Here is a 19,951-nt window from a genome sequence, read left to right on the forward strand (position 1 = left end):
TTTTATTTAATTACTTTTTCTGCTGTTGGTGTATGGTAGACACCTGAAAACTATGCTTTTTCTGAAATTTTTTTTTTTTTTTTTTTAATTTATTTATTTATTTTTTTAGCTAAAGCAGTGGCCAGACTAAACACAAATTAAAATTCACTAGGTGGAAAAGCTAATTCACTGGAGGGAAGGATACAGACACATTTGTGTTTAATTTTACTTTATCTATAGGAATTTTGACTTGTAAATTTGTGAATCTCTGCTGTTTAAAAAACTAAAGGGCGAGTATAAATGAGTAAAATGTGTGGTGCATCGCAATTTTAAGATTTTCCTTCAGTATGTACCATATAGGACTTTCTTCATGATTTCTTTTTTTTTAATATATTGAATTGAATGTTTTTTTCTTTCATTTCATGCCCTTAAAAAAATGTAAAAGACCTTTTCCCCCCTTTTTTTTGTAAAAGTTTGTATAGTTATTATATTATATACTTACTGTATATACTTTGTACATGTGCAACATCTGACATGGATGCGGCTGCAGAGCGGACATGCATTTGTATAAATTTTGTAACAGTTTGTAACAGTCTCAGCTGGTTGCTAATAAATCCAAACATTTTGCAGGTAAATATGAGTTCAACAACAAGCTTTTGCTGTTAGCATGGAGCCATCCCTTCCACTGACACAGGCTAGGGTTTTTAGTGATAAAATTCTGCTCTTGCTTTCAGCCTACAAGGATTTTGTTGTTAGCAATGTTGGCACCTCTGAACACTGATGATTAAGTGAAGTTGTTTTTGCTTTTGCGTCTCCTCGCTAGTTGTGCTCCTGCAGAGAAGCGGAGGAAGAAGAGGTCTAAGTGGCTGCTGGAGGATGCTATTCCCAACGTAAGCTCCGCTTCTAACCACCTTACAGCAGTGTGTCATTGCTCAAGATAAAGAGTTCTTAACCTTGCCCCTTTACTGCACCATTCTGAACTGGATTTCTGTCTGTATCAAACTGTGCCGTGGGACTGAGCACGAAAATGATTTGTCTGCTGCAGTCCTGGCTTGCAGTTTCACTGCTCTGTTTTCTTCTGTACATTATTTCATTCAGGTCTATTGTGCATGACAGCATTGACTTTTTAAACCTCACTCGACTCAAGTTCAATTTCATATTTGCTGCCTCCTCATTACACTATCGCTCGCATTCTGACATCCCTTGCTCCTTTGTGATCTTATTTTCTGCTCCTCTCATCGCACTCGTTTCACACAGACTTTACATTTCATGTCTCTCTCTTGCTCTCTCTCTCTCACACACACACACGCATAGACTCTCTTTTCTGTCTGTCTACTCCTAAAGTGATTACACTTCGCTACTAAAGCTTTTAATGACAAATCCCTCTGAGTTCCGGTCCCTAGGCCTGTTTTTCTTTAACAACAACCTCCTGACACGCCACGCTAATAGCGTAGAACGGTTAATGGCATCCCAAATGTCCTGAAACACTGAGCTTGAAAGAGCGCATCAGAGTTGCAGTAATAGCACAGCCGCCCATTGTAGTAAGAGTAATTCTACCTGAGCGTCAGCAATTCAGAGCAGGATAATGGACATCGTGTTGTTGTTTAATGATGCTCTCCCTGCAGAATGAGATGATGTCCACCTGGAGCTCCAATCACCACATGGCTAACATCTTCGACTTTACGCTCGACGAGTTGCAGAGCTTGAAAAGGTGAGACAAACCTGAAGGACTGAGGAAATTCCCCATCATAATTAAACAGCTTAAGATTGCCCTCATGATCAGAATATACAGTGTATATACAGTATGTATTATAACACAGCCCTTGATTCAGATTGATCAGAATGTGTTGATTAATGTTCTATAACAGCAGCTCTGATAGTCGTTCCTTCTGCAAGGCAAATCACAGGTTTATATTAATGTGCAAATACATTATTGTAACAACTTGCACAGGGACTTACTGTATATGGCAGACACTCCACATAAATGGATTGGAAAATCTGTGTAATTGCTGAGGAGATGTTATTTAGCATTTTGGAAGGAGTCTCCAGTGTCAGCACTTTCTAACAGTCACAGGTAAAACAGTCAGCGGTAAAGGTATAATCTTAGGTTTTCAGACATGGGAAAGTCTTCAAGACAGAAGGCTTTCCGTTTTCTTAGTAACATGACAAGCTGATTTTTTTTTTTTTGACTTATTTGTAAAAGAAGCTGTTAAGGGAACGAATGTTTATAGCTGTTATAAGTGGTAACAGAAACTAAATTGTTGAATGGTTGTTCCACAACATTAAATGAAACTCTAAATGGATAATAATGATGTGGTGTTCTTTAATGAATAAGAATTTGTAATCAATGGCAAATTGCTGTGGTATTAATAGTATTTATATTTTAAATAGTAGTCATATTAGCCTGTCATTAGCAAGACCTTCTATTTTTCTGAGAGTCGAAAGGAAGTGAAACTCTAGCTCTATTTTAAGACTTGCTCACATAGTTTCAAAAAGTTAAAAATGTATCAGCAGCAAGACAGCAGTCCCAGACCTGAGGCACAATATATAACTGAGAGGATCAAAATGATGTTCAGATGATGCACCAGAGTTTGGAGGTAGTTTGTGGGCATCCAAGTTATTTTAGAATATTTATATTACATTTTAGTTATGTTATGATGAGAACTTTAAATTTCCTGTCGTCTTCATTGTGTTTTAAGGGTATGCAAACTTTTGCACTTGACTGTGTATTATAGCACTGTGTGCTTTATTTGTATGCTATAGCTGTAGCATTCAGGTTCATCTTTTTATCCTCCCGCTGGCGATGGTCTTATCTGTGCTGCAGTGGCTAAGAAGTGGAACATCGCCTCTCTTTGTCCATACGCTTTCTAATAATTGAATCTTTTAATAATAATCGAGCGCCAGCTCTGCTCCTTTGACTTTTCCTTCTTTTCTCTCTCTCTCTTTATGTGGGTGTGTGTGTCTGAGCATGTGGCATGCTTAACCTTTCTCTTTTCTTCCAATTGAATTAAACAGCCAATTATTGACTTCTGAACAATCACTTTAATTTGCATGCACTCCCCTTTAGAGTAGTCTAAAAGGTTTTGTCGGTTTTATTTTTCCCCTCCTTTAGCTGAAATCATTTTTAGCAAGAAGGAGAATGAAGCGATTTAATTACACTTCTCTGTAAAGGTTATCATCTCCCTAGCAGGCTTGAATAATAAGAGTGCAGTAAACAGTGCAGGGACAATCGGTGCACATACACACATTCAAGCACAAGTAAGGGAATTTGTGAGAGCTTGTTGACGTCTAGAAAAAGAGTGTAAAATAGAGTCCGGCCATTCAGAAAAGGCCATGTTTGGTTCGGCTCCCAAACCAAGTGGGGTTCTTTTGAATCCTGGTTTCTATTATATACCAAGAGCTCAGCTGGATGCAGCCAGCCGGTGTGATGAGATGATTGTGTTGGCTTTGGGCCCTCAATTGTCTCTGAGAGAGAGGGAGGACAAGGAAATGACTGACTAAACTTTTTGCGTCATTTTTTCCTCTCTGTCTTTCCACAGTACTAGTTCAGGACGGACATTTAGTCTGGATCAGGACTCAACAGATGCAGCAAGCACTTCAGGCTCTGCCACTACCAGCGTTTCCTACGACTTCAGGTACAGCACATGTCACACACTTTCAGAGGCCGCTTAATTCATTAAAGGGGAATATATGCATAGCAATTAATTTTGCAGTTATTTTGATCATCTAAATAATTAATTGAGTAAATCTATCAATCATTTTTCTTAATTGATTTATTGGATTATTTTGAAAATATACCAAATATCAAAGATATTTATTTAAAAATATTTATTTTCATTATTTCCGTCAAATGCAATGCACAATGCACTCTTTTTTTAAAATTAATTTTATTAAATAATACATTCTAAATAAATAATGATATAAACATAAAATACAAAATGGCACTTGGTGTTTACTGACACTTGCATGAAATTAACATAAATATCAGAACAAGTACGAAAATACTATTGGGATAGGTGGAGGTACCATGGTTAAGCAGCAACACACACTAATTTCCTCTACAGAAGCTTTTCACTGCACTACAAAAAATGTTAACATGTGACATGTGAATTATTTTCTGTGTGTGGAATCAAAAGCTTTGGGTTTGACTTAGGTTTCAGTGCCTGGAGTTAGAGAATCGACTCTCTGGGATTGACTCTCAGTACCTTCGATATGAATCGAATGAAGGATAGCGACTCAGTGACGTGCATCATATATTAAAAATCTATATTGTGCATGTTAAGAAATTAAATCATTGTAGCATTTGTCAAAAGAAGATTAGCTGCTTAAGCTAGGAGATTCACATAGATTCACTACTGCCCAACACTGTGTAATTCACATTTGTGGACTATTTTATTGTCAGATTTTATTGATTAGTTGTTGCAGCCCTAATACACAGTAGTTTATCTCAAAGTGATTAGTTCTTCAGTTTCCTTCCAAAAATTAAAAGATCTTGTAGACTTGGCTTTTTCATCCTTTTCTGAGCCCAAGTATTTTTGGATCGAGAGTTTGGTATGTTTGCTGGAGGGTGAAGCTTTTCTCAAAGCAGTGGTCTGGGGTTTGCTTCAAGAGCTCTGGTGTGTGAAACCAGTCTTCTGCTCCATTTGTGATCAACTTGCCAAATTATTTCCTGTTTCAAATGTGGCAGTAGTGTGGGAAGATATGTTCATTCTTCATTCACTTATTCAGTAGCCCCTTTATCCTGATCAGGCTAGCAGTGGGTCGAAGGCTGACATGCACCCTAGATGGGATGGCAAATTTATCGCACGCCACCACACACGCACGCACACACACACACACACGTTCACACATAGGGACAATTTAGCATAGCCGATTATCCTACCAATATGTATTTGGGAGAGAACCCATATGGAACCCACATGAACATAGGGAGAACATGTGAAACTCCACACAGGCAGTAACTTGAGCTCAGGATCAAGCCAGTGACCCTGGAGGTGTCATCTGAAATTGTTTTAGTTAATGCACTTTAATAAGAAATACATAATGTAGCTGCTGGCTCCCATTTTGCAAAAATGGTGCCCAAATCAGAAATTATGTGTACAGTTGTGTAATCAATCCACAGTTTTATTTTACTGTGATAATGAGCCAAGAAGAGTGGCCAAGTGGGAAAATATCCTCATTCTTTTTTTTTTTTTTTTTTTTTTAAAAGGAAGAAAAATTACAGGCCCATGGAGAATTGGGTGGTGATTACTTTTCATTGTGTCCACTGCACCAGCTGCAGATCCAGCCACAGATTTTGCAGTTTTGTGGACTATAAAGTGATAATTGTGACACAGGAAAGCGGCCTGATGAACTCCAACAGAAAACAAGAGGCTGTGTAAAAGCTTAACAGCCAATCTCTTTCATTCTCTCTGTGGGAATATTGAGAATGAGTAAAAGAACTCATAAAGCCAGGTGTTAATATAAATGTCAAAATGACTGCTTTCATGGCATAAACGTGTGTGTATGTAGTGAAGCCTAGTAAAAACCCGTTTCACATTTTATGAACAGCGTATTCTACTCAGCTACAGGGAGAGAGATCAAGTTGTAGACCAGAACCAGGAGAAATATCAAATAGTTTAATTTGTACAAAAAAAAAAAGAGGTTCATTTAGGTTTCAGGAGATCTAGGAGAGACAAACAACAGTGCACATATTTGTATTTATTTTCCAAAATTATTAGAACCCTTCTTTAAAAAATTGACGTTTTAAATTTAAACAAATGGGGCTGCTACTTAAGCTTGAACTTGTAGCTTGTAGTAGCTTGAACTACTATATATGGTTCAACATTTTTAAACACAAATTTTCTTACATTTTTGGTTGCACTATCCTGCATGAGCTGTGCGGAGGTTAGTTCTCCGTCAGTCCTGCGTATGAGTCAACCCTCCTGCTGCCTGACTGTGTGAAGAAAATGACTGTGGTATTGCTCAGCTTTGACTCATAATGTTAAAGCTGCCTAAACTTGATAAAACATGAGGTTTCAGTGGAATTGAGTGTGCAGACTGGCGAAAGCACAGAAAAGAAGTTTTGCTGCATTCTTGTAAGAAATGGGGATTTGTAGACCATACGGAAATCTTGTGTTGTATGTTTTCTGCCTCTACCATTATATTCTTTCTGGTTTTGAAGCAGCCTGTTAACAAAGCCAGGCAGATTTCAGTGGAACTTGCATTTTTATCACTGCTGCTCTCTGGCCATGATTTCCAGCCCCATGCCTGCAATGTGATGAGAAAAGGTAGGCCAGAAAAGATCCTAACTCCCGCCACCTTCACTGCTGTGGCCCTCCCCGCATGCTCAGCGCCGCTCTAGAGCCAGAGACAAGCAACAGCTGTCCATCAGCTCACTGAGCACTGGATTAACCACCCCTGGCAGCTTGAGGAGAAATATGATGACACATTATGGATTATTTACTGTGACAGCCCTTTACAGATCAACATGCCTCTGGACTGGAGATTTCCAGGCAGTTTGTGAGGAGAATTCAGGTTCTAGCCAGTGGCAAAATGTGCTCTAGTGAGTAGTGAGCCAGTTACTGTAATATATATATATATATATATATATTTATAAGTATATATTTATACTTATTTTAAGTATCTTTGAGTATCTTAAAAAGCACTCATAAATGAAATGTATTTATTATTATTAAAAGTGTTTTGCATTTCAAGGCTGTAAGAGCATTTTGCTCAATCAGGTCAATCAAGGAATAGAACAAGACAGGGCGTACTGTTATAGGGAAATAATCTACAATGCAGCCTGACTCGAAGCCGAGTTACAGCTAAGACATCTAATTTGATTATTTAGCAGATTCCAAAGTGTTTTATTCCTCTTATTCCTCAGGATTTTCCCGACACAATGCCTTTTGTATTTATTAAAGAGCATCACATCACGCTGTTTAAAGTTGTTGACTGCACGTAAAACAAATTAATTCTTATCATGTATCTTAAAGCAGCTGTAAATGTCGATCCCTCATCAGCCTCAGTTTGAAGACAACTAATGCAGCTTGTCATGTGGCTGCAAGATCAAAAAACCCTCCATTCCGAAGACCTCCGTGTGTTAAAAATCTTTTAAAGCTTTACTTCTGACCGTAACACAGCGCTGACAAAATGCTAAATAAACATCTCCTTATAGAAAGCTTATCACCATATCACAAATGCACAGATCAAGTCATTTGTGCTCTGTCCTCACTGTTGTTGATTCTTGTGCTGTTGTGATTTATTTCCAGTTAGAGTTTTGAAATGTGATGTTTTGAGATGGTATAGATATTCTGTGATGGAAGTTGTTAGCGTGGGTTTTGTGGGGGTTTTTCCCCCTTCTTCAGTGCTGCACTTGATTCTGGGCATCTCAAGAACATCTAATCCCCAGCTGTGACGCTCAGCGTCCCCTGGGTCAGTTCACGTTGTAGTCAGTAAATGGTTTGTTACTTTATCTGTCCAAGTCAGCTCCACTACATTCAATTTGGCATTAAACAAAAAACAATATCCTTGTTTGTGTGAAAGAGAAAGAATAGAATGTCTCCCCCCCACCAAGATATGTGAAAGATCTCCTCTCTATGTTGTTGTTGTTGTTTTTTTGTTTTTTTTTTAACGTATTCTGCTCATTAGCAGTCACTCGGTGCGCAGCGTGTTAAGAGAGGATGTGTGTGCCTGAAAACACGCGGGTCGATGCCGGCTCTGGAATCCCGAGGATGTCCCCTGCTGTGGGTGCTCACTGTGGGATAGATCAAACACACCACTTACGAGTAACTGCTTCCCATGCGCCTGCTTTCATCTACTCCGACTGCATCCTCTAGTTCCTGTTTTAGCAGCTCTAATCATCCTCAAATGGAGTGCCACATTGTGAGGGTTTAAAGCCTTGCTGTGTGTAACCCTCTACGCTGTTATCTCAGCCTGCAACCATATTATGCAGAATAGTAAACTCCCAGAAAGATTAAGTAGAGCAGAAAAAAAAAAATAGCGGGACATCCTTCTGTACCGTGACCTTTAAATGGCGAAACGCACCCACAGAGCCAGGCACTGGCTACAAGAACAGAAACGAAATGCCTTTCACTGAACAAGACACACATCTAGTGGCAGATGATAGTAGTACAACTAGTTGAGGTTTTTGTAGCAGGCTGAAATCGGTCTTGTATGAACATTCAGTCCTAATGCTGAGCATGTTAAAGGAATGCTCCAGCGTTTGTCCACTTAAGTTCTGTTCAAGGAATCCGATGTACTTTTCCTATGTACTTTTGTCTAACTTTCTAGCCGTAATGAAGTAAGAGGTAATTGTTACGTATGCTTAGTTTGTACAAGCACCATTAGGCAGAAGCTGATGCACTTACTGTGTTTACTTCGAGCCGCATTGAACATTGATAATGCATTCCCACAAATTGTTCCCGCTGAATAAATAGTCTAATTTCTAAAACAATTAATTATACAAATTTAGAACTTTTTTTTTTTATTATTTATTTCTGAAAATATTCTTTACAGTTTGTTCTTTGCCTAATATAACTGTGGAGTCTGACTACAGTGACGCTTGTTTGTTGGACCATGCTTATGGAAATTGAAAGCCACAAAATAATAAGAAACAGTCATGTTAGTTGACTGGACTATCGCTCCCTATTGCTAGTGTACCGTTAGAGCAGGTATTTTAATTTTGCTTTTGCCCAATTTTCTTTCAGATTTGGTCATTGGCCAATTCCCACCTCCCAGCCAGCTTTCCCCTATCATATAAGAGCTACCAGCCAGGGAGGGTGAAGGCTGACATTTGCTTTCTCTGAGACGTATGAAGCCAGCCAAGCGCATGTTTCCAAGTTGCTGCTCATGCTACATCACAGGGCAGTGTAACACACTCTGAGAAAAGCACTCTCTGCCCTCTTTCGTATACAAGAGCTTACAGACACCCCCATGGTTAGCTAATGTCTCTGTGATTGACAGGGGAAAGTGAGAATGCCATCCCTTCCACCCAAAGAGCATAGCCAGTTTTGCTTCCTTGGATTTGCATCATCAGGAGTCAAACTAGTTATCTCTCAGTGACAGGGCAAACTCTTTTCACAACTCAGGAGCTGTGTTTTGTATTTCCATCATGATAAATATCATGCAAATCCTGTAAAATGTTTATAAAATCGGTGCAAGCCGTGAAGAAGAAAGTGAAGCGACCCAAAAAATCCAACATATTTGAGGAAAGAAGGTATTAGTAGAGTTGAAAGAATTGAATGCATATTTTTAATTAATATTATTATTATTAATAGTAGTAGTTTTAGTAGTAGACGTTCTTATTAGTTTTTCCCATTCAAAATAATGCGAAAGGAGGCTTCTTTTTTTTTTTTTTTTTTCTTTTCTTTTTTTTTTTTGCTCATAATTTATCTTGGCACTAATCAGTTCGCGCTTCCACGTGTACAGGAAGAACGTGGGCAGCCGGAAAAGGAAGCTTCCTTCATCCAACTACAGTGCTCTGGCCAGTAAGCGGGAGGCAATGGAGAGCGAGCTGAGTCCAGTGGGTACGCCAGTGGTCGAGTCCGGGGATGTAATTGGCAGTGCCATCGACAGCCACACTTTTGAAAGCCTGAGCGAAGATGACACGTCCCTCTCACACCTCAAGTCCTCTATTACCAGTTACTTCGGCGCAGCAGGGCGGCTCACGTGCGGTGAAAAGTACCAGGTTCTGGCACGCAGGGTCACGCCAGAGGGCAAGGTGCAGTACCTGGTGGAATGGGAGGGCACCACGCCTTACTAAGAGTCACCTACCTGAGGGCATGAGAATGGAGATGAGGTTCAAGATGGGGTTCTTCACTTCCAGGCCTGGGGAGTCACAGTGGTGCAGAGTTCAAGATTCAAAAAATGAACAGATGAATTAGGCACAGATGCCTAACTGGTCAAATTGTCCAACATCATCCTGTCATTAAGATCATGGTTAAAGTGATGTCATGGATGACTCTTCTGGAGTACTGTGACCTTCCAGGGTTGGGGTTGAAGAACACTTGAGCAAACACAGTTAGAGAATGTCACATCGCTTAAAGTAGTTCTCACTTTTTTTTTTTTTTTTTTTTTTTCCCTTCTTTCTCCTTTTTACATTACAAAAACATCTAAACAACTGAGTTCCAGAATTCTAGTTTTCTAGTGCAATTGTAGTTTTCTAAAGGATCTTAGAAATATATATGGGTACACCTATAGGTTGTGCACTTACCCCATGTTGGGTAATGAAGTGTTTTCTATTTTTTTTTTTTTTAATTTTTAAATTTTTTTGGTCACAGTGTCCTGTTGACAGGGCACTATAAACAGCACAAAACTCACTTGTCTGATTCAGCCCATTAACATTGTAGTACTTAATACTTGTGTTTTTTTTTTTCGTTTGTTTGTTTGTTTTTCCCCCCTTTCTAGTTTCAGTCGTCGCACTTGTAGACTGGTTTAATTTCCATTTAAGGTCAGTGAGATATAAAGATGTAATATTTTATAGCCATGACACAAAACATTTTTTAAATGTTGACCCTCAAGGGTGTTAAACCATCATCAGTTCAAATAGTGGACAACATGACAGCAGTTTGCCTTCTCGTGGTTGATGGCATTAAAAATATCTAACCCTGCCCACACAAAATTATCATTTCTATCAACTGGGTTAATGCATGATGATTTTTTTTGGTTTTAATAACACAAGGAGGCATGGTGCATGATCCTTCTGTAAATGAAACTAACTTAAGAATGTGGTCTCTTCTGAACATGACTACACCCTACTCCCTCTGATGGCTACACCCTTCACAGTGAAAACTCTGAAGGATCCCTGTCTAGGGGTCAAAAGTGCCATTGGTTGTTCCATTCAAGAATGACCGTTTTGAAGAACGCTTTGCCACTTTATCACTGCAGTTTGGCAAGAACAGACAAATGGTTCCCGTGAATGGACTTGCCATGCATCGGGCTCATCTCTTCAGAATGGAGCACAGGTTCCGTTGCCATGTACACACACCCTACATGAAAACAGGGAGTGTTTACAAGAAGTATGTGTGTGCGTCTGGGGGACACACGCTCTTCCGCCATCTGTCAGTAAATTTTCATCTGCTATGCGAATGTGAATAATTTGCAATCAGCCATGTTGTCCACTATGTAGAGTACTGTGAAAAAGCCAGGGATCACCCTTTTGTTTTCAATCAAATTGCCATTCAGTAATGATGGGAGAATGTACAGTACATTAATTCCATTTTCACCTGTGCAGCACTTATTTATGCAGGTCAATATTAAAGTTCAATATTACAAATAAAATGTTTACAGATTTCATACTGTTTTTAACTGTTGAAGACCTGGATGGTTTTCTGTTAAATAAATTTTCCCATCATTATTTTTATTGTTCATAAATCACACTGATCAAAAAAATGTAATGTGAGCATGTGACTTATCTAGCCATTTTTAAACAGAAAACTTCAGCTACAATGATGGACTAAATGTCTGATTTAGCTGATAATGTGTGTGTGAACAGCAAACGCACTAAATTTTTAGTGCTGTTACCTCTAAAGACTAAACCTGTCCAAGACTAAACCCTTAAAGTCTAGTCAGTGTACATATCTGTTTGCAGTAGGAAACTTTGGCCGTTGTACACTTATATACTTATGTACACATTTTGAACTTTAAAAATGTATCCTGGTATGTCATATCACTTCCAAAGACTTTCTTCCTTATACAGTAGATTGCTTCAATATAAATGTGTATCCGAGCCCTAATCTTTAATCTGCCCACGTTTCACTTGACTGGAAATGTTAAGCTAGTTTAAAATCGAGTGTATCATATTAGTATTGCGAGTTTATTTGACATTATTAGTCTTTTTTTACAGTGTTAAAAAAAAGAAATATACTTTATTATTTACCTGTATATAATTGGACAAATGTTTAGCCCCCTTTATTGTATTGCACTATTAACACGTTTTCTCAGCTATGCAACTGTTATTGCTTAACTGATTTGTCATATATTTTATAATTGATCAGAAGAGAAAAAAAAAAACTTTTATACAAAGCACTTACTTTGTGCATCTTATTGATTATATAAAACATTTTATGGAAATAATTCCCCAAGTACAAACATTTATGCAAATTTACACAAATTCAGTGACATAGTTCAACCATAATACAAGTCATAATCCAAAACTTTAACGTCATAGCTCATCACATTGAACTAATGCTTGGTAGTTCAGCTGCTGGTTCTGAAGGTTTTTTTGTTTTGTTTGTTTTTTTTTTTTTTGTTTTGTTTTTTTAATTATTCTTTATCTTGTGTTCAAGTCACACCTTTTTTTTTTTTTTTTTTTTTTTTTTTTTTTGATCTTGTGTTAAAGTTCCAGTAAAGAGCTGCTGTGGCTATATAGCTGCCAAACACATCCACAAAAGCTCCGTTTAAAGCTGTATTTCATGCTGCCTGTTTTGTTTGGGATCGCTGGAGTAGCAGTTGAATTGGTCTGCTTTCCACTGAGAGTGAACTGTGAATAGCATCAGCCCGCAAGCTTCCCAAATCTGATCTACTTCCACAACATCCTGACGCGGCTGTAAGTAAAGCTAGTGAGAGAACAGTTCAGTGTTTCCTATAAATAACAGTGTTGTGATGTAACATGCTTTAAGCTGTGCGTAAGGAACCTTTCTGCTTATGTTCATCATATGTTAGATATTTAACATAGGTTTTGCAATATGTAATTATTGGTGTGTCACTCATGAACCATTCACTCCAGTTTTAAACAATAAAAAGCATTTTGTCAGAATGTATGATGTGTTGATTTTTCCTTTTATTTTTATTTTCTTTCCATTTCTTTCTTTTTCCTCTTCTTTTCTTTTCTTTGCCTTTCTTTTTGACCCCTTTATTATTTCCTGTCTTTTTCCTCACAGTTCCTTTCCTTTCACTTCCATTTCCTTTCTCTTTCCTTTTCTATCCAATCTACTGTGAATTACTGATTTAATTTGGTAAATCTTAGAAAAAGTCATGTAATAAATGTAGTGGACACTAGATGGCACCAGGAGTTGATGGTGGTAGTTAAAAAAAAAAAATCCTTCAAACACTGTGAAATATTCACCAAATACCGAGATTTACTGGCTGTCAGGAGGAAGACTGAGTCTTGTCTACAGGACTAGCTTGGATTACAAAGTGCACAGCAGTTACAGGGTCCTAACACCATTCAGCACCCTGATTAGATTAATGGAGAAATGTAATTTGGTGAATTTGGAACTCTGTCATCAACAGGTAATAGCCACCGACTTTGGCGCCATACCCCTAATCCATGTTGGTTCAGCTTCAGGGATTGTATCCCAAAATATTCCATACTCATAATCCAAGCGTTATAGACTGTATCCCAAATTGTTCCATACTCCTAATCCAAGTCAGTTTCAGTGTCATAGACTGTCTCTTAAATTGCTCCATACTCTTAATCCAGGTATTTTCAGTGTTTATTCTGTATCCCAAATTGCTCCATACTCCTATTCCAAGGTGTTTTGACTTCATGGGCTGGTGTGGTTTGAGTCCACACATTCTGTGTTGAATTTATCTTTATATTTGTTTACCTAGAGCTGTATACAGATGTCTATAAAAAGACATTGTGTTTGGGCTATTTCTGGTCTGGGCTGTATTCCAAAATGCTTAATAATCCTAATCCAAGTCTGAACCTTTGATTAAATTCTTCAACTCTCCTTGGAACCATCGATCTCCTAAGGACAGATCAGTGGCCCTATAAAATCAGTGGTTCTATGCAGAATTGAGTAAGTGTATCAAAATATCAATGGAAGACTGAAAAGAGGAAACAGAAAGCCAAAGCTACTCTCCTGTAATCCATTAATCTAATCAGGGTGCTGAATGGTGTTAGGACCCTGTAACTGCTGTGCACTTTGTAATCCAAGCTAGTCCTGTAGACAAGACTCAGTCTTCCTCCTGACAGCCAGTAAATCTCGGTATTTCACATGTTTTTATGGCTGCAGGCTAGGTGTCTGTTTGAGTTGGCATGGAGAGAGATCGCTCCTGCTGTTCTGCCGCTGACTCCGTAGGCTCTGACCTACTAAGGCAGTACAATAACCAAAGTTCTTTGTAAAAAAAAAAGTGTCAGCAAGATGAAGAAGACGCACCACAATGGATAGGGTGATGACCCGCTGTCACTACCAGGGCTGGATGAAAGTGATTGGTAGGTCTGCACTCATCTTTTTTTTTTTTTTTTTCCTTTTTGCTTGACATCTCAGTAGGGGGAAGTCTGTTTTATTTAAAGCTTTAATCATGTTGTGAATTGAAGTCTGAATCAACCTTGGCTCTGTTAGCTATAGAATATCTGCTTGTGATTTGCCTACAAAGTATATTTGGCTATATATATATAAAGCCTATCTAATAATTTTGATACAGCACCTGGTACTTTTAAACGTTAAGTTTTGAATATCTACCGATGGTTTCACTAGCTGAACATAAGTTCTATCATAGCCTAGTTGGAACGTAAATGGCCACCAGTGTTGGGGAATATCCAGCCACAAGTAGTGCAGCTACTAGCATAACTACATTTTTAGTAGTATGGCAATAACTTAGCTGTTGTGAAATAATATAGCTTTTCCAGTAACAAATTACTTTTTAAGTTGCTTTTCACATAATCAGTTCGACATTATTTGAATCGTACACACCTGTTTTATCTGTCTGGAACCAGGTTTGATACTTCTAATTAGTCTGAGGAATAATAGGATCACACTTAATCTGCAAATGAGGCTTTGTTCTAGTGATGAAAACAAGACTATTGACAAGATTTGCTTTACATGACCATAAGTGCCATTATCATTCAATGTAGTGAAGCGGCGTTATAATCAGATGCACATTTTGATCTGCAGATATGACTAGCTCATCAGTGCACTGGATGTCTTGTGGGCAGCCACTGATGGAGCCAGTTAGCTGGAAGGTGAAGCTTTGCCTGTTGACTAAGTGTGAGCTGGTGCTGTTTGACAAAGCAGAGGTGGGTGCTTCCATGATTGTAGAAGACTCAGTCTAGGAACATTTGTAATATGATGAACTCCTGTGGACTAGTTCTGAGGTGACTGACAGGGAGCATGATTATCATGTGCTTCGTTTGGTATGAGTGAACTCTTCATTCATTCATCTTCAGTAAGTATTTTATTCTGGTCAGGGTTGTGTTCGATGAGCATGATGGAACTCTGGGACACCTTGACTGACCTGATTATGGGAAACCATCAGACCACAATCCCATAAAAATTCTAAGAAATTTTTGGAACTGCAATGAAAAACCAGAATAACTCTAGATGAATTATTTAGTCAGTCAAGATAATTTAGTCATATAAGATGTCAAACTTTGCTTCTTTGAGCTCTTGAAAGCTTTAGCTGATGATTAGAGCCAGATATGCTTGAACCTTAAACACTGGTCTGGTTGCTGATGCCCCTGTAGTGCGTACAGAACGTGTGATGCTTTTGTACTCTAGGGGGCAGCAGATCTCAAGATAGCAGATCAGCAAACCAAGAGATTAGATTCTCCGTAAGAAACGGAATAAACTGTTAGGAAGTGCTGTTTCTCTGCCATACCTAATCTGACCACTTAAACTGTCCACAGATCAGTTGGTTACCCTTGGGAGAGCGACGAGTCGAGTCGTGCACTATGTGGCTCCTGAGACACAACATCAGTGCTCCAGAGCAACGACAGCTCTATAAGGATAAGAGCACCCAGACCCCACACAGCAGTGAGTGCATGAATCAAACACTGAATATATGTAGTACTTTTCTTGCAATCCAAAGAGATTTAGACGTAATCGACACGTACCTCAAACACCACAATCATGTGTAACTAGGGTTTACAAATATACTGAGTTTCCCATCTCACAAGTGGAAACTCCAGTGTGTTTGCCCAGTCCCATGCTTTGGTTGCCCGGAAACCTAACTGATGGTAGCTAACATAATATAATAAAGTGTGGCAAGCTGGTTAGCTAGTTAGTTAGCTAGTGTTTGCGTCCTGAACAGAAAGTCAGCGATTTGTTGGCCAGTGTTTAACAGCAAAGTGATTGCATGTTATTTATTCTGCACTGTATTTCACAGATTTCATCACAGCACCATGAATTACATTTTGTTGAAATATACACACCAAATACAAATGTGTTTAAAAAAAAATGTGTAAAAATTAGTATGGCCAGCTACAGTTTCTAGGTTTCAGGTGGTTAACCAGGGACTGTACTGGTATTCATTTCGGATTGGTACTTCCAGGTACTGGTATGGACAGTAGCAGTAGTGTTATAGTTTTGATGTATTTTATGAGCTTTGATTGGTTTTTATATTATTATTTGGTTTTATCTGAAGCACTAATGAGGTTTTCATCCATCTGTTGTACGCAACTTTTCACATGAATGGACAGAAGGGCTTTGAATGGAAATACTGAAAAGTCACATGAACATCACATGAACATCACATGTGAAACTTGCACATTTTTTTTTAAGAACTACATGTTATGTTTCATACATTTTCAATTGTCAAAGTTTTTATTTTTCCACATTGTTTCATGAGATATATAAAACGACAGCTACCAACCAGGGAGGATGACAGCTAACATGTGCTTCTGCTGAGACACATGAAGCCAGCCAAGCACATCCTTTCTAACTGCTGCTCATGCTGCGTCACAGGGCAGCGTAACATGCTCGGAGGAAAGTGCTTTCTGCCCTCTTCCGCATACGTGAGCTCACAGATGCACATGATTGGCTAGTGTCACTGTGATTGACAGGGGATCGACAGTCTGTCCCACAAAGACAGCACAGCGAATTTTGCTCTCTTGACTTCCGGCCACTGATGGCTGTGGCATCGCTGGAATTCAAACTTGCGATCTCCAGATGATGATGTGTGAATGACATGTTTTACTCACGAACATATGTGAAATGTATGTGCTTTTTCCATAACATTTACAACCATCTTGTAAAATATTTGATTTGAGCAAGGCAGGGGACACAAATGATATAGAAGGCTGATAGATGTTAGCATGGTTGTACACTGAGACACACAATAGAGTGTGTATAGAGGTTCTAGACAGAATGAATGCACTGGTGCTTTCTCTCTGTCCACTTTAACCTCCAGCAGGCCACAGAGCACTAAACTGCAGTGGGTGGAATAATCACACTGCTGTCACAGGATGCCTTTGTTTAAAAATCTGCCCTGCCTGCAGTGTTTCTCTGACTCTACAGAAACACTTCATTTTTAAAACGAGTCCTCTGTGAACAATTTATGATCTGTGTGCTGTGTTCTTCTGGCACTGCGTAGGAATAGACTTCAAATTGAATCTCAAAATGAATCAGTCTGTGCGTGCGTCCAATTAGTTTTCTGAGGAGCGATTGTGAATGAAAGGGATTGATGATCCAATCTATAAATAGATTAAATAGATTAAATAAATTAAATTAATGTTATCCAGCCTTACTGTGGTTGTTTCAAACTCTGCTGAAAAAATCCGATTCATTTTGTCTCTGAATAGTTTTTGGAATGTAATACATGACTTCACCACTTATAGTAGTTTCACAGATTGTTTGATTGATGTTTGATATATTCATGTCAATGAAATAATCTATAAAAACAAACAAAAGGATGTCAAGAAGCAAACTTCATATGCCAAAAACTGATTACATTTAGTGTAAAGGCATGATTGCGTATGTTTTACTATTTGTCTTTTAAGTAACTGACTCTAATTATCCATTTTAAAGCAGCGATATGTAGTTTTTAGAGCCCTTTGCAACCTGCAAGGCAAATTACAATCGCAATAAAAACGAGCAAGCTACCTTTGCCTTTCCGCGGACTAATAACTGTCCAATCCTTCTCTTGATTAGTGGAACTAATTTCTGGGCCAGAAAAAAAAGTAAACCGAAGCCTGAAATAAAGAAACTAGCCTGATTCAATGAATGAGAATATTGCAACTCATAGTTTTTCTTAGATATCTTTGAAATTATGTTATTTTACTGGTCTAATAACACTTTTAAGTATCACAAATGGCATCTTTAATGCTTTAATGTACTTTTAATGATGCACACACTACCTCATTAAAAAAAAAAAAAAAAAAAAAGTTTTCCTGTCAAAAAAGTCAAATGCATTAACTTGAATTTTTGTAATGGCAAAATCTACAACGACCTCTCCACCTGCTTTCAGACGAAGTCCTTTGGTTAAGGATTGAGTCTTGCTTGTAATTTTGGTTAGTTCTGGCTGAATATTAATGCTTGAGGTTCGGTTTAAGAGGTTGGGGTGAAGCACACAAAATGGGAAACTGATCTGCCCTTTTTTAACGATCTCTCTGAGCCGGGCTCTAATGCTCTCAGACATTGGAGCTCTTTAGAGATTTTATTTTATGAAAGCCATTTGCTGGCGCTCGGTAATGATTTGATGTGCACACAGGTCAGGCACAGATTCTGAGCGGATGTTGAGGCAACAGTCTGATAGAGAGACAGCGCAAAAGTAAGAGAGGATGATGGTGAGCGATCGGGAGGGAGGAAGGGAGGGAGGGAAATTGAGGGGGAAGAAAACAGGAGGCAGGGACAGAGAAGGAGGGAGGTAGACAGAGATAGAGAGAAAGCCAAGCACTGTTTCTTTAAGAGTGCTGGAGCGAGGTTTAGAAAAGAGAGGCCCCTGAGAAGCAGCGAAGGCCGGCCTCGTCCCAATCCACTCCACTCTAACTGTCAGACACAGCAGCTCAGCCAGCGCAGCACAGAGGCAGCACGCGACCTGTGTGGATAAACAGGCTTCTCGGATCACTGAACTGCTCCAGCACTATGTCTGATTTTGATTTCACACTGCTTTGAAGTTATGGAGTTGGAAGACGCGGCTGTGCTGGACACCCACCATGGTAAGAGGAGAAATGTGGAATCACTTTTAACAAGGCCAGTGAACTGTTCAGAAGCAGGCGACGAAGTGCGGTGGAGTGTGTGTGTGTGTGTGTGTGTGTGTGTGTGTGTGTGTGTGTGTGTGTAGGTGGCTTTCAGGTCTGTAAAAGAGATCACTGGCGCAGCTAAGGCTTGTTCTTCTCATGTGAGTTTCTTTTGTCTTGAACATAGTAACATTAGTTGGCTGCATGGAATGTATGTAATTACATCCTGGTCCTTGTTGAGCTTTACTGATGTGTCAGAAAGATTCAGGACATGATGGAAAGGTTGGAAAAACCACATTTTCCTCATTCTCATTACTGTAAGAGCGGGTTACATTCTAACTGTGCACTACATGTTCCCCAAAAAAACCTTTCCTCACAACTTGCCAGCTTTTTCTGTGTTTGTGAGGAGATACATAAGAATGGGTGGTAGGCATATGGAAAAAGTATCATGTCAGGGTATTAAAGACATTTTCATGACACTTGATACATATTAAAAAAAAAAAACATGAAAAATTAAAAATTGTCTTTCCAGCAGACCACTATTAAATTATGCTAATATTCTGTACATGCTAATACATTTTTAACAGTATTTATGAGGAAAGTTTCAGGACAAATGTTTCAACATTGGCACATAAAAAAAATTGAAATTATGTTGGCACTTCAAAGTGGTTTACTGCTAGTAAAAATGAAACAATAAATTTAATGTTAACAACTGAGTTAGTGCTGTAAATGTACTCACAATGGGTCTTGTTTATCAATCTTTTAGAGCAAATCCATAAATGAAGACAAATAAGTTTATCTATTTGATTGGGACAAAAGAAATGGCACTGTGTAAAAGGTGTTACTGAGTGTGTGTCTGTGGTAGCTGACTCGCTGCGGTGGCTGAGCTGCATCATTGGAAGATTTAGTGCATGCGTCTCTCTAGGAAGTGCTATTTTGTTGTTTACAACTCTGTGAGCGTTGCCTTTTATGGAGTTTTGTAGGCGTCACTAAATGTAAATCAGCTGTGCCATGAACACACTTGGTAGTTTATGGATGATTTATGGATGAAAGATGAAACCTTTGTAAATATAGCAGGATTTTTTAGTTTGATTTGGTATACAAAGACAGCGAGACAAAACTTTACTATAAGATTGATTAAATAAG

At 38.6% G+C, this 19,951-nt stretch overlaps 2 protein-coding genes across 4 annotated transcripts in view; both read left to right on the plus strand.

Annotated features, from left to right (window-relative positions):
- phf19 (PHD finger protein 19) overlaps nucleotides 1-19,951 on the plus strand; it is a 49,065-nt gene that overhangs the window by 24,521 nt on the left and 4,593 nt on the right. Inside the window, exons 12-17 of one of the 3 annotated variants that reach the window (XR_008302137.1) lie at nucleotides 803-869; nucleotides 1,605-1,690; nucleotides 3,519-3,614; nucleotides 13,923-14,122; nucleotides 14,805-14,926; nucleotides 15,536-15,662. Coding sequence is in view for 2 of the 3 variants with exons in the window: in XM_026928091.3 (XP_026783892.3) it covers nucleotides 803-869; nucleotides 1,605-1,690; nucleotides 3,519-3,614; nucleotides 9,391-9,724 (583 nt within the window). In the remaining variant the exon portion in view is untranslated. Of the gene's footprint in view, nucleotides 1-802; nucleotides 870-1,604; nucleotides 1,691-3,518; nucleotides 3,615-9,390; nucleotides 12,723-13,922; nucleotides 14,123-14,804; nucleotides 14,927-15,535; nucleotides 15,663-19,951 lie in introns of those variants that run through there. The other 2 variants (XM_026928091.3, XM_034306540.2) reach the window with 2 other exon arrangements.
- The window catches only part of dab2ipa (DAB2 interacting protein a), a 111,545-nt gene continuing 110,104 nt past the window's right edge, over nucleotides 18,511-19,951 (plus strand). Inside the window, exon 1 of the mRNA XM_026928085.3 lies at nucleotides 18,511-18,784. Within this exon, the coding sequence (XP_026783886.3) occupies nucleotides 18,745-18,784 (40 nt within the window). The 5' untranslated portion in view covers nucleotides 18,511-18,744. The remainder of the gene's footprint in view (nucleotides 18,785-19,951) is intronic.

Source organism: Pangasianodon hypophthalmus, chromosome 8 (assembly GCF_027358585.1).
Source record: "Pangasianodon hypophthalmus isolate fPanHyp1 chromosome 8, fPanHyp1.pri, whole genome shotgun sequence".
In the NCBI taxonomy this organism is placed as follows: Eukaryota; Metazoa; Chordata; class Actinopteri; order Siluriformes; family Pangasiidae; genus Pangasianodon; species Pangasianodon hypophthalmus.